The 14,737-nt window shown below is 50.9% G+C and overlaps 1 protein-coding gene across 1 annotated transcript in view; it reads left to right on the forward strand.

Annotated features, from left to right (window-relative positions):
* Positions 1–14,737, forward strand: part of LOC125915015 (transmembrane protein 132B) — a 228,163-nt gene that overhangs the window by 126,648 nt on the left and 86,778 nt on the right. Inside the window, exon 4 of the mRNA XM_049620637.1 lies at positions 8,032–8,218. Within this exon, the coding sequence (XP_049476594.1) occupies positions 8,032–8,218 (187 nt within the window). The remainder of the gene's footprint in view (positions 1–8,031; positions 8,219–14,737) is intronic.

The raw sequence follows: 14,737 nt of genomic DNA on the forward strand, positions 1-14,737 counted from the left end.
CGAAGCAGGCTCCAGGCTCCGAGATGTCAGCACAGAACCCGACTTGGGGCTCGAACTCATGAACCGCGAGATCATGACGTGAGCCGAAGTCAGACGCTTACCTCACTGAGCCACCTAGGCGCCCCTATTTTCTTCAAATTTTAAAAGAAATCAATATTCCACATCTAATCGAAGCCTTTACATACCCCTTGCTGGTGTCCTCCTCTCTTTCCCTCCTCCGAGGGAGACATTATCATTACCATGCCTGTGTTTATGGTTTTTAATATAAACTGTATAAAGAGTGGTTGCACATGAGTTTACCATTTTTATAAAAAATATCATGCCATACATATCCTTTTGTGACTTGATTTTCCCCTCTCATTCTTTTGGTTTTTTTTTTTACTTAAGAAAATTAAGATATAATTAACACACCATAAAATGCCTCCTTTTAGAAGTATATCATCGGTGGTGTTTTTTCTTTTTTTTAGTAGATTCCTAGATTTTTTTTTTAGTAGATTCATAAAATGGAATCGTTGCCACTAATTTCAAAACATTTTCATCACCCCCCAGAGAAGCTCTGTACCCATCGGCCGTCAATTCCCACTGGCCAGTTGGGCTGTTTTCACTTTTCGACTGTTACGGAAAACGCCACAACGAACATCTGTGTACGACTGTTTTGGGGACACTGTGAACTCTTCCTGTGTCAGGTTGGGAACCTTCGAGGAGGATCTCACACCTGCCAGGAAGTGTTCTTCACCCAGTCGAGGTCAGAGTTTAGCACCGAGGCCAGGGCTGTGGCTAGAGACTGGACCTCACGTGAACACCCGGGCAGGAGGGCAGAGGGAGACACGTTCCCAGGAGAACAAGGAGTCATTTGTGAGCTGGAAACACAGCTCGCGAGGTGTTTACTAGAAGCTCAAAAATGAAATGTGTTTTCTCAGAGATCACAAATGTCTACAGGGACCTGAGGGACACGATACATGAAGAAAGGAGCTTATCGTGGACTTGCAGCCCCATGGGTAGGGGTGGCATCCCGTTGCCCCTGCTGACTGTGCCCACATGGGAATGTAGGCACCCCGTTTCCCCAAAGAAGCCAGAAACCCCATTTCTACGGGGGGTGGGTGTGGATGTTCTTCTTTTAAAAACATCGGCAGCTGGGACACCTGGGTGCCTCAGTTGGTCAAGCGTCCGACTGTTGATTTCGGCTCAGGTCATGATCTCATGGTTCGTGAGTTCAAGCCCTGCATGGAGCTTGTTTGGGATTCTCTGTCTCCCTCTCTTTCTGCCCCTCCCCTTCTTGTGCTCTCTCTCTCTCTCTCTCTCTGTCTCTCAAAATAAATAAACTTAAAAAATATTCGTAACTAGGGGTGCCTGAGTTGCTCAGTTGGTTGAGCGTCCGACTTTGGCTCAGGTCATGATCTCACGGCTCATGGGTTTGAGCCCCGTGTTGGGCTCTGTGCTGACAGCTCGGAGCCTGGATCCTGCTTCAGATCCTGTGTCTCCCTCTCTCTCTGCCCCTCCCCAGCTTGCACTCGCTCTCTCTCTCTCTGTCAAAAGTAAATAAAAACTTAAAAAAAATTTAAAAAATACTCGTAATTAGTTCAAATTTTGTAAAAACAAGGTAGTGGGTCAGTTAGTGAAATGTGGCTCTGGCCACCTGCAGCTCAGTGGACCCCGTCGTAACCTCTGTAGCCTTCGTAGTCAACCAGGAATGCAGTAAAGGAGCCTCTATGCTTGGACTATTCCCATTCGACATCGTCTCAGAATTTGTTTTTTCAAAGTTCTATGTAGGAATTTGATGATGGGAAGACAGAAAATCAAACCAACGAGGAGAGACTGTTTTGAGACCAAAAGATGAGAAGTCCCTACTCGAGACTCATGGCCGTTACATAGTTTTAGACCTCTGACTGCCAACCACTGGCTGATTTGTCAGCCTGAAACATCCTTTCCACAGCGAGTACAGGCCGTGCTGCCTTTGACAAAACAGCAATGAGGAGGTAGTGGCTGGATTTTATGGGATTGCAGCGGGAGATGATTTATTCGCGCCGGATTCTGAGAGCTGGCCCTTAGCTCGTGATGAGAAGAGCTGCAGGGCAGACAGAGCCTCTGCTCCATCGATGGCATTGATGACCAGAGATTGTTTCTCTCCTCTCCCGGAGGGCTGGTGTTGGGGGCAGGTGGGGAGTGGGAAGGGTGTCTGGAGGGGAGGGGAAAGGGTGTGATGAGAGATCCCAAGCAATGGGGCTGTAGTAGTTACCTGTCTTACTAACCTATTGTTCAAAGATCAGCCCTAGTCTAGCCTCCTCCAGGAAGCCTTCCCTGACTTGCCAGTTTCTGTCTCCTTCCCGCATCTGGTCTCTGGGTTCCCTAAGCACATATTCCTCTGAGATATCGCTCCCGCTGTTGTTTGGTATTCATTGATTAATTCATTCAGCAGATGTTTAATGAGCACCAACTATGTCCTAGGCAGGGTTCTAAGTGCTGGGGACACAGAGCAGGCAAAGAACCTACATTCATGTGTGTGTGTGTGTGTGTGTGTGTGTGTGAGAGAGAGAGAGAGAGAGGGAGAGAGAGGGAGAGAGAGCCAGAGTGAGCAGGGGAGGGGCAGAGAGAGAGAGAGGCAGGAGAGAGAGAATTATAAGCAGGCTCCATGCTGCCAGCACAGAGCCCGATGTGGGGCTCAAACTCACAAACTGTGAGATCATGACCTGAGCTGAGATCAAGAGTCAGGTGCTTAACCAACTGAGTCACTCAGATGTGCCCCCAAACCATCCATCCATCAATCCATCAATCAACCAGTCAGTCAGTCACTTGGTAGGTTAAAAGGTAAAAGCTATAGAAAACATGGGTCTGGCTAATGGGTCGCAACTGTAGGGTTGGGGGATGAGGGGTGGATAGTGTGGTCAGAAGAGGATTTACTGAGCAGGTGGTGTTTGAACAAAGACTGGATGTTCTTTTTCATTTAGCACCTTGTGTTCATGCTGATGGTTTGGGATAAACTTTCCCATGACTTTTTTTTTTCAAGCTCAAAATAGATTTAGTCATTTATTTGACAAACATTTGCTGAGGATCTGTTTGGTTCTCTTCATTCTTTCGGGTCTCAGCTCAAATGTCAGTTTCTTATAGGGGCTGGTCCTGAACAACTTTCATTGTCTCCAGTTGTGATCTGTAGTCTAGTCTAAAGTAAAAATGGGAGTGCTTGGGTGGCTCAGTCGGTTAAGTGTCCTACTTCGGCTCAGGTCATGATCTTGCAGTCCGTGAGTTCGAGCCCCACGTCGGGCTCCGTGCTGACAGCTCAGAGCCTGGAGCCTGCTTCGGGTTTGGTGTCTCCCTCTCTCTCTGCCCCTCCCCCACTCGTGTACACACTCACTCTCTCTCAAAAATAAGTAAATGTTTAAAATTTTTTTAAAGTAAAAATGGACTATTTTAAAATTGTACTTAAAATTTTTTAATTGAAAAAACTTTAGCTTTTTTTTTTTTTTAATTTCAAGTCTATTTTATTTTTAGGAGAGCATTTTTCATGACCAGGACTTACCTTATTTATTTACCTGATTAGTAAGACAGGGGTCTTATCGATTTATATATGAATGAATGAATTCTCCGTGCCTGACACATCGTATCTGCTTAATAAATGTCATTGGGTAAAACGAATGTGCCAGGGACCGTAGGGACTGTGGTGTTATAATAGGTTTTGGCCTTTGAAGAATTAGGTTCCTACCATCCAGCAATGATGCTCCTTGGTATTTTACCCAAAGAAGTTGAAAACCTAGGTCCACAAACCAAGATGTCCTTCAGTGGATGGATAAACAAATCACGGTCCATCCGGACAGTGGAATGTTATCAGCACTAAAAAGGAATGAGCTATCGAGCCATGAAATATGTGTAAGAACCCTGAGTGCATATCACTAAGTGAAAGAAGCCAATCTGAAGAGGCTGCGTGCCGTAGGATTCCAACGATAGGACATTCCGGAAAAGGCAAAATCATGGAGACGGTAAAAGATCAGTGGTTGCCAGGCATTGAGTGGAGGAGCGGTAAATAGGCAGAGCCCGGAGGATTTTTGGGGTGGTGAGAATACTCTGTGCGTCACCATATGGCAGATCTGTGTCATAAGTTTGTCCGGACCTATAGAGTGAACCATAACGTCAATCATGGACTCCGGGTGATTGTGATGTGTCAGTGTAGGTTCATTGATGATGACAAATGTACCATCTGGTGGGGATGTTGATAACAGGGGAAGCTTGTTGGGGGGCAGGGGGAATATGGGAAATCTCTATACCCTCCCCTCAATTTTGCTGTGAACTTAAAACTGTTGGGGGAAAAAAACGACAACAAAGTCTTAAAAAAAAAAAAAAGAAGAGAATTACATTGTAATGGTGGAGACAGACATACCTTCTCAAAGCAAGGAGTATATAAATATACTTACCAGGCAGGCATAAGAATATAGCTCAGAATTCAGCTGACTGGTAGCTCCTTGTGTCCCAGAAGGCAAATGACACCCCCCGGAATTTTACGGGATGTCCTGCTGGGCCTTTTAAGTATGTTCGATGAATTAAACAAATACGTATTGAATCCCTACAATTTTCTAGGTACTGTGCCAGCTGCTACGGGCACATCCTTGTCCTCATGGGGTGAACAGTCTAGATGGGATGGCAAATTTCAGTCTCCTCGTACTTACTGTGAGTAACCGGCAGATCTACTCTGGGGCATTTGTTCATTGCAGTCATGGGTCAGTATGTTCCTTGCTTTGTGGTCATTTAAAAAGTAATGACCAGAGAAAGGCTCTTAAGACAGAGACCCTGACAGAGGTCAGCCTCTCTTGCTCCATTTCTAGAAAAACTCATGTGGGGAAGGCTTCAGCATCTCAGCCTGGTAGCTCAGAACCATCTAGAAGTTTGTGGGGATTGTGGGGAGGGGTAAAAAAAATCTATGTAAATGGCACAGTTTACTGGAGAGTTCAAGCTTTTGGTTAAAAAATTTTTTGTGTGTGTTTATTTTTGAGAGAGAGAGAGAGAGAGACAGGGTGTGAGCAGGGGAGGAGAAGAGAGAGAGGGAGACACAGAATCCGAAGCAGGTTCCAGGCTCTGAGCTGTCAGCACAGAGCCCGATGCAGGGCTTGAACCCACGGACCGCGAGATCGTGACCTGAGCTGAAGTCAGATGCTTAACTGACTGAGCCACCCAGCGCCCCAAGAGGAGTTCAAGCTTTTGAACCCCCCTCCCCACTTCATTCCTCCTTTCCCATCCCTGTCCCCTTCCACCACCAACCAAACAAACAACAAAACAAAACAAAACAAAAAAACCCAGCTGTAATTATTTGTCATCTTGGGTTATATGCTGAGAAATGGCTGGGTGTGGCTCCAGGGGAGCCTGCTGGGTTGGGCCCCCATTCCCCTCTCCTGCCCCATCCCTCCCTCTCCTTCTTGCTGACATGTCTGAGCTGTAGCCACACTGTGCATTTAAAAGCTGTCCCAGCCCCACTTCTGGGGTCCCAGGGTCCCAGGAAAGAGGCTCAGCTTTTATTGAAGCAGTTTCTACAGGACTTTGGGAACCAAGTCCTTTCGGGAGGATGCTGTGTGCTCTCACTCGAGGGGAGAAGCTGCCAAGCCCCATTTCCTGCCTGACCTCTGCCAACACACACATGCACACGTGTGCACACACGTACGCACACACACACGCACGTGCTCACTTCTCCACCCCGGGGAAAAATGTCTAATGAATGTCTCATGGCTGAAGTACTGATCCAGGTTCCTCAAAGGCAGTTGGTAATTATTAAGTCGAGAGGATCGTGAAACACTGTTCCAAGTTTGAAAGGCTTATCAAGAGTAGATCAGGAGCAGGTAGTTAATAATTATAAACCCATTTCCATGGAAATGGCCTTATTAGCAAGGACGCCAGCTGCTTGAAAGTAAAAGACCGCCTTTCCAGTTGGAGGGAAATGACCTAAAATAAAAACTTGTGCATAAAAGTGACTCTGAGTTGGTCGTTGATTCGTTTCTAGCTGGACTTGGGCAGAGTCCCATAGCTGGTCCAGCTCATGGGCTGGACAGTCAGAGAGGAGAAGGAAGGACCCATGGAGAATGGGGCTGCCCTCTTTGCCCAGAGACCGGCTGCTTCTGTACCCCGAGACCGGAGTGCAGATTTAGCAGGATTAAGCTGCCAATAGCAGAAAGTTATCACTTTCTTGGCGTTCACTTTGCTGGGATCCACTGAATGCTGAGAAACCAGGAGGTATTGGAAGCTGCCCTCCAGTCGTGGTGACAAGCACGGCACACGGTCTAGAGGGATCGAACATCTGGTCTGAAAGGACCGAGCGTCTCTTACAGGAGGACACCCAGCAGATGGAGAAGTGAGGAAATCCTGTGACCAGAGAGGAGATTTTTCAGGCCGGAGTGTGGTGGGTGGGGAACGAGGGTCGTGGAGTGGGTCCCTAAGTTCCTGAGACCCTGAAATCCCTTCGGCAGCTCAGGGTCAGCCCTTAATCTCCCCCTTCTGTGCCTTCTCACTAAAGATGCCCAGTAAATCAGGGTCCCCTGGGGGGGGTGGTCCCCATGTGTGCCCACTGTCCACCTTCTCACAAGGCCTGGGATCTCTATGCAGCAAACACTGTCCTCCCCGTGCAGAACAACACGACAAATAGATACTTGAGGACTCACAGCTTGCAAGTCCCACACCCAGCCTCAGCTCAGCTGGGAACACCCGGCTGTGTTACTTTAATAAAGTTATATTTCGGTTTAAGTAGGTGCTTCTGGCTAGTGGCCACTGGATGAGACAGAGCAACATCAGAGTTTCTTAAGCCCTTGGCTGCGTGGGAAAAGGTTAGATGTGACCAATTCTGTGTGGAGTCTGGTGTGGTTCTGATTTGTGTGGAATTCTGTACGGGGCAGGTCAGTTCTGTCAATACTATTGCTGTGTCTGAATGAGGTCTTGGGTGCCTGGATGCCTCCCTCTCGCCAGCCCCCTGTGGTTTTGACCCCCTTCTGGAGTTGGCCCGGGAAGGGGAGCTGTCCATGGTAGCAGACTTCTGGGGGCCAAGCAGCCTGCCCAGGTTCATTTCCAAACTCTTTCCTCACAGGTTGCGCGTTGGGGGTTCAAACTGAAGACCCTGTCCAGACCCTAAAAGGCAGGGCAGAGGCTTCCAGGCCCACTTGGGTCCTGGCAGGCCCACTGGCAGGAAAGGAATAAGTTGGTTCGTGTGACTCAGGTCTTGGGCGACTGTGAATCCGTTACTCTGCCGTCATATTCCTTGGCTGGGGATAAAGCTAGCACCAGGGTGGGAAGAGGCTACAGCAGGAATCGCTCACAAGTCCTGTGCTGGCTGGCTTCTGTTTTAACTCTGTTCGGTGACTTATGTTGGTACAATAGTCAGCCTATAATTTACAATGTCCCTGTCAATGATAAGACGCTCCCTGTGTACAGAAATATCATTGAGAATGGCATTGGTCTTTTTCACCTATAAATGCCCCATCCACCTTCGTCCCCGCTGCCAAATACACATGCAGTGCTGTCGCTCCATGAATTAAGGCGGGTGGATTCTTTACATCTCATCCCATTTCGGGCTCACGAAATGAACAGTCTACTGTACTATCTTATATGTTGCTCATAGTTATGTAGCGAACCAGGAAGTTAGGGAGTCCTTCCCACGCTTGGTCTCCTGATTCTCCCACCAGCCCATTCTTCCCGAATCCTAAAGCTCAGAGTTTGAACCACTGGTCCATAGACACAGCTAAGTAAAAGTAGAAGTAGCCAGAATCCCGGACTTGCCTCAGGACTGGAACAATGGTGACACCAGACGGGAGGCTCAGGGCGCCTTGCCGTGTGCGGTGCTGGATGGTGGCATGGGCATGCGTTGGGTGGGGGCGACACCAGACAGGAGGCTCAGGGCCCCTTGCCGTGTGCGGTGCTTGGAGGCTCTGTCAGCACCGCCGTGTGCTCTGTTGAAGTTGGCAGTCACCCTTTCGATTGGCAAGGAGGAGGGTGGCAATTTATTACATTCTTGATGTTCTGCTGAGTGTCAGGTTTTAAATGGCACTTTCGCATGTGTTTGTTTTCCAGGACAAATGGCTCCTTCTATGAGATCTTGCAAGTGGACTTCGGGGTCGACAACAGCAGCGGCCTGGCCGGGGCCCAGCCCATCACCTGGCAGGTGGAATACCCAGTGGAGGACTCCATGAGCGAGCTGGCCGTCTCCGAGATCTTTGTCAGCCAGACATCCTTCGTGGGCATTGTCCCTCTTGCGATGGTGAGAAATTTGAGCTTCGGAAGGGGGTCGCCAGGAAGTTTTCTTTGAGTGATTTAGTACTCAAAGAAACATGAAGCGTTTTATAATCTGTTATTTTTTATGCTCTTGATGAAGTTGTTGAAGCAAAGGAAATGCACTTAGATTACATTTTATTTACCTACTTCCCATAATGCCTTCCGGGAAACTATTTGGGGTCTACTGTAAATCTCTGTTCCTTGTGGATATTGGGGAACGTTTCCCGGGGAGCCCTTGTCCTTTATCGTCTCAGTCTGTGCCCACATCAGGACCAGGTGCTGTATCAGGGGTCTGCGTGGGGACAGTGCTTTGCATGTGAGCGAGTGGCCCGGGTCACTCGACTTCGCCAGGAAGTTCCCAGGGAGCGTGGGGGCTGGACAACTGAAAAGTGCAGCTGGGCTGAAGGAGCCTTGTTAGGATCTGACCAACTGGGCCTGCACAAGGTCCTGAAGTCCACAGAACCTGTCGTGTTTCTGTGCCTGGCCTGGAGTGACCAGATTTTTCCTCTGACTTTGGTTGAAGCTCCCTTCGCGACCAGACTCGGGGACCACACCAGAGCACAGGGTCATGCATGAGGTTCCAGAATGTAAAAAGGACCGTGCCAGTGGGCCACATGGATGATCAATCCGTGGGGAACGCTGCATTCCTAATACCCTTTTCCACACCGGAAATGTTCAGTGGAACATGAAAGATTCTGCATTGCTTTGACCTTCCTGTCTGGGACCAAAATGTGGGGGTCAACACCCAGATATTCTAGGGCAATCTGTGGGTGCTTCTGTCATTCATACTCAAGTTGGATACCAGGGTTAAGATCCTTGTAAACGAAACCCTACATCCTCCAATTAATTCTGCAATTCTGTATCTGTGTTCTTACTCTCGTCTGTGCCCGAAACACTTTCCCAAAGTCTCCCCAAGCCTGGCTTCTTCTCTTCAACTTGACTGTTCAGAGATGCACCCTTCCCCAGCCACGTTGGCCAGAACTGGCTCTCTGTCCCCCTTTGTATCACTGTCTGCCCACGTCACCACGCTGTTTCACCTCCTTCATAGATATCATCGGCGTTGGAGGTGCAGGGCTCACTACCAGTGTCCTCCCTGCAAGGTGAGATCCGTGGAGGTAGGGTTCTGGTCAGTCGTGTCCATGTCTGTGACCCCAGCACCTAGAACGATGCCTGAGACAGTTCATATATGCTGGGAACGAATGCTGGTGAAAGAACCCCATGCTTTAATCCAGGCTACTGGGCTCATCTAATTCTTGAAAGTTAGCCTGATGGAGTTTACCCCCATGAGCAACGATCTGCATGGTGGTTTTGGGGCAGAGCCACAACCAGCGGGAAATGGCCCTGCAAAGGGGCAGAGATTGATGGATGTAGATTTTAAGGCAGAAGGAGGCCGTTCTGATTCTCCAGATCAACGTAGATCTGGCTGAGGTTGGGTTACATCTTTACGCCGAGTCCTTACAATTTTGATCTATGCTTAATGTGTAGCAGTTGATTCACTGGGGATCCCGCAGCCTCCCATTGCTTCTGAGGACGGAATTTCAAGGGAGGGCGTCATGCTCTCCTCTGATGGGCAGGTGCCGGTTCGGAGAGGAGCCGGAAAGGAGGCTGGAACCAGGCAGGGAGATAGACTCCTGGTTGGCCGAGTGCAGCCCACAGACCACATCCAGTCTGCTGCCTGTGTCTGTGGAAAAAGTTGTGTCAGAACACAGCCAAGTGATGGATGGTGATGCGTCGTTTACGACTGCTGTAGGGCTGTGTTGGCACACTTGCAACGACGCATCCTTGGCCAGAACTTGAGTTTAGCATCTTGCCGGAACTACCCTTCTGAGCAGAGTACCTGGTGGCGGGGACAATTATTCTGTCATTCTGGGCTTCGGGAGATATTAGTCTCGTCTCTTGGGATAACCTTTCCTGATGGACCTTTGCTACAGACGCTCAGATGCTCTTTGGCTGTGGTGACAGCCTCTCTCATGATGCCTGAAGACCTCACTGATGGCTCTTGGCTGAGTGGGGTGTCCCTCACGGGACAGGACAGAGTCAGGGGGAGGGGAAGAGAAGGAGATGGTGAAACCCACACAGGAAGGAAGAACCTGGCAGATCAGGAAAAGCAGGTGGGCTTTGACCGTCTCTGCAGGGGCCAGCCTCCTTGACCCTTTGTCTTCCTGACAGGTGCCTGGGCTCAGCACCGGGGGTGGGGGGTGGTGGGGGGGGGGGGGGGGCCGGGGGGGGGGTGGAAGCATGTCTCTGACTATGAGATGCTGCACGTTGCTCCCCATCTGGTCAATCTTTACTTAGGGAAGGTTTCTTGCTTTTGGGCTTTAATTCCTTTTGTCAGGAAAGCGTTGGATCCTTGAGTGGTGTTTTGTATCACAATCTCTTAAATCACTGTGAGGAGCGGCTTCAAAATGACCCCAGGGGACCAGAACTATTTAGGAAAGTTTGCGGTGGGGTGGGACCGAGGTTGGTAGTTCATCTTTTTGAAATCGGTTGTTTGAGCTGCTCTCCAAACCCCCAACTGCCAAGGGGTGGCCTTCGGGGTGGGGGTGGGGGCATGGGGGTGGTTCTGCCTACTTGCTTAGCAGGGAAGTACCTTCTATGTGCTCCTTCCCTTTCTCCTTTCCTGCCAGGCCCCTCCCCTCCCTCTTCTCTCCCCTCCCCCCCTCCCCCTACCTCCCCCTCCTCCTCCCTCCTCCCCCATCCTCCTCCTTTCCCCACCCCTTCTTTCTCCTTTTCCCCTGCTCCTCCCCCTCCTTTCCCCTCTTCTCCTCCCCCGCCCCTCCCCTTTCTCCTCCCCTTCCCTCTCCCACCTCTCCTCCCCACACTCCTCCGGTCCCTCCTCCCTTCTCCTCCTCCCCCCACCTTTCTTCCTTCCCCTCCCCCCTCCCCTTCCTTTCTCTTCCCCTCCCCCTCCCTTCCTCCCCCAAACCCCCTCCTCCTCTCCACCTCTTTTCTTCCTTCTCAGTGGCAACTAACTCTGGACAACTTCTGCTGCATGATGTAAAGGTGCGATGAGACTTGTCCACAGGCACGAACAAAATGGCCTTGTTATTGTATGGGGTTGTACCCAGAAGCAGAAACCACTTTCCTAGTTCAGACAGAGTCATTTCAGTGCAAGCCCTCGGGTACGCGGGAATTAGGACAGATAAGAAGCCAGACACAGAACAGAAGAGAGTCGGGAAGCCTGGCAGGAGCGAGGGCCCCCCCACCCCAGGCTGGAGGCAGGGCACCGGGGCTGGGTCACCTAAGGAACCAGAGCCCGTCCGGGGAACGGGCGCCGGCTCTGGTTTTATCGCACGATGTGACTCTGACGTCCAAATGTGTCCTGTTCACCAGAAGCCTGTGCGCTCAGAACCCAGCCATGCCGAGTCCCAGGCCCGGCCAGAATGCTCCACTGGCTGGTTTCTCGTCTCTTTTCACCTTAAAGGTCACCTTGGAGAGGCCTCTCCCGGCCGCTCAGACCAACTTAGTTCCGTCCTTGTATTCTTGCTGACTTGTCTCTTGTAGATTGCACCACTGTCTGCATTTCATGCTTATTTATATGTTTGTGCACATCTGTCTTGGCCTGGCTCCGATCAGGAGAAAGAATTTGAACAGGGAAAGTTTGATTTCAAGAGTTATTAATTCTGACAAGGACTGGAAAACGAGGGGTTGCTTAGTGAGAAGTGAAGAGAACGCTCAAGAACGTCTGGATGGAAGACATCAGGAGTACCCCCCGCCCGAGGGCTGAGAGCGCGTGCCCAAGGAAGAGGTTCCCCCCACCCTGAGATCCAGACCTTAACCGGGGAGGGGGTACAGTCACGGCTCACTGAATGTGGAGAAGTTGCTGAGGTGGCCGACCGGTGGAACGCGCTGGAATTTCGAGGACCGCACTTTACAGGGACACGTCTCCTCAGAGGCACTTGCTGTCGAGGCGCTCAAGGTGGATGCTGGGCAGAGCTGCGGGCTGCCGGGTGCCGCGGAAGCTGCCCATGAAGGCAGCCACCTGTGCCGGAGAAGTCACGGCGTGGGCACGGCAGCGGCCCGCAGAGAGAGCGCCACAATCAGAAAGCAAACCCTTTCCCTCTGCAGCGTCTCTCCGGCACCCTTACGGGCGAAGCTCCACACCTTGCCTTTCGGCGAAGGAAAGATGTTAAGGACTCAGATCCGTTTTCACAGAGCAGGTGATGAGGGGCACATTGGAGCTGGGCAGCAGTAGACTGCTAAGCAGGTACTGGTCACGAGCTGCTTGATGGGAGGGACCGTGTTTGCTCCGACCACCAGGCGTTTTCTCAGCACGGTGCATGGCGCCCCACGTACAGCATTTGCTCAACAAGGGGACGAATGGTTGTATTTACCATCGGAAGCCAAGTCCACCGGCTGGAGCTCTCATTTGCCGTGTTAATTCCCTTTTGCCGCTGTAACAAATCATTCCAGACTTAATGGCTTAAAGCAGCACAAGGTCACTGTCTTATAGTCTGCGGGCCAGAGTCTGACATGGGTCTCCCTGGGCTACAATCAACGTGTCAGCAAGACTGCGTCCTTCTCGAGGCTGGGAGGGAGGCGGATCCATTCGCTGCCCTTTCCAGCTCCCCGAGGCCGCGCGCCTCCCTTGGCTCCTGGCTCCGTACCACTCAGACCTCTGCTTCTGTCATTATGTCTCCTTTCTGAGCCTCTTGCCTCCCTCTGTCCCTTATAAGGACCCTTGTGATGACATTGGGTTCTCTTGGATATGAGTCAGGAAAATCTCATCTCGAGAGCCTTCACTTTCCCTCTTGCCGTGCAAAGTAACATACCCATCGGTTCTGGGGGTTATGACGTGGGCATCCTTGGGGGGTGTTAATTTTCCTCCCACTCTCCCTGGTGTGGGACACCAGTCTCCCCTTTCTGGTCCTCCTCAGGCTGTGTACCCCGAGCTCTCCATCCTTCTTCTCATGATTTGTTCTTCTGTTGCCTCCCCAGGCTGCTTTCCGAGCAGCTTTCTGGACCTCAGTGTCAACCCCAGCCAACCCACCACCTCTGACAGCTCCCCGCCCCTGGGGACACTGCTTTTCTGCCATCAGGAAAGCACTCTGCACTCTGCTCTTTCAGAGGATCCCACAGGAGAGCCACCACAGGCCTGGCGATCTTCGATCTTCGTTTACACACAAAGCCTTTCCTTCTGGAGGATATGGCCCCCCCAGGGGCTGGGGCTGTTGGCTTCCTCCAACCCCTGGGGCCGGAAGAGACCTGAGGGCAGAGCCCAGCTGGCCTCTCCTTCTCCCTGTGGCCTCCTGGGGTCAGTTAACTTGTCTTTGCTTTCATTTCTCACCTGTGAATTTCCAAGTTAGAATCCCAGTCCCGTGTATCGCACAGCGGTGTTACGCGGACTGAGATCCGACAGATACGAACATGCTTACGACATCCAGGCAAATGGAAAGGTCACGTATGCAGTTGGAAAGCAACCCAGGAGGACTCAAGCACCTTCAACTCTTGTGTAGAGTTAGTGACTCTCTCTACCTTTCCAGCTTTTTTACCCTGTTGCTTTACCGGGGTGATGTACATCCTGGGAAAACGTCAATCATTTCCACCTTTCAGGGAGTTGGCAGTGAAACATTTTGCTCAAGAGTACAGGCTATTGGGTGAACCTTTCTAGACTGAAATTTGAACTGTTAGCTTTGTTATCGTGGGTACGTCACGTCTGTGAAACTGTTTCCTCGTCTGTGAAATGGTATTTCCTGCCTTATAGAGTTTTGTGAGGATTCAGTGAAATCCTGCAGGGACGGTGTTAGCACGTTGGCCTGGCACGTTGTAAGCACTCTGTAATATTTAGTCATCCGTATTTTCATCATGGCCATTATGCGCTCTGGCCACATGCAGTCCTATCTGTCAAACTTTGCGGGAAGGCCAAACAGAGGTTCGGTCTCAGGGCAGGTGGTGGGTTCTCCTCCTGGAGGAAAGCAAGAGTTTGATTTCATGAGTCAGATATGGCCATGGTGCAGAGATGGGACCTGGGACTCAGCTGTGACAGGGAGGAGAGGAGGGAAGACTGCTGGGTGGGCAGTCAGCGGGGACTGCCCAGTCTCACAGCCCCTTCTGAGGGGGACTGTTACCCTGCAAGGCAACCCCAAGCTTATGATTTAGAACTTTGCTACTACAGTTGCGTGACCCTGGGTAGCATTGGACACCGTGGGCACCTTTTGGGTGATGAGCCGATCACTACTTCATGGAGGTAAATTTTCAGCTTTGGGGGATGCCTGATAGAACTGACAGACCCCAGGCATAGAAGCCAGGGCAGGCCCCAGTGCAGTGATCCAGGCAGGAGGGCTTGCAAAAGAACAGTGGCAGTGGTGATGTACCCATCCATCCCCCTTTCCATCCATCCATATATCCATCTGTCCATCCGTCCGTCCATCCACCCACCCACCCAGCCACCTATCCATCTATCCAGCCAGCCACCCAGCCAGCCAGCCAGCCAGCCAGCCCTCTGCCCATCCATCCACCCATCTTTCCATCCATCTGTCCATCTGTCCTTCTCATCCATCCATCC

The sequence above is a fragment of the Panthera uncia genome, assembly GCF_023721935.1.
Source record: "Panthera uncia isolate 11264 chromosome D3 unlocalized genomic scaffold, Puncia_PCG_1.0 HiC_scaffold_9, whole genome shotgun sequence".
Lineage (NCBI taxonomy): Eukaryota > Metazoa > Chordata > Mammalia > Carnivora > Felidae > Panthera > Panthera uncia.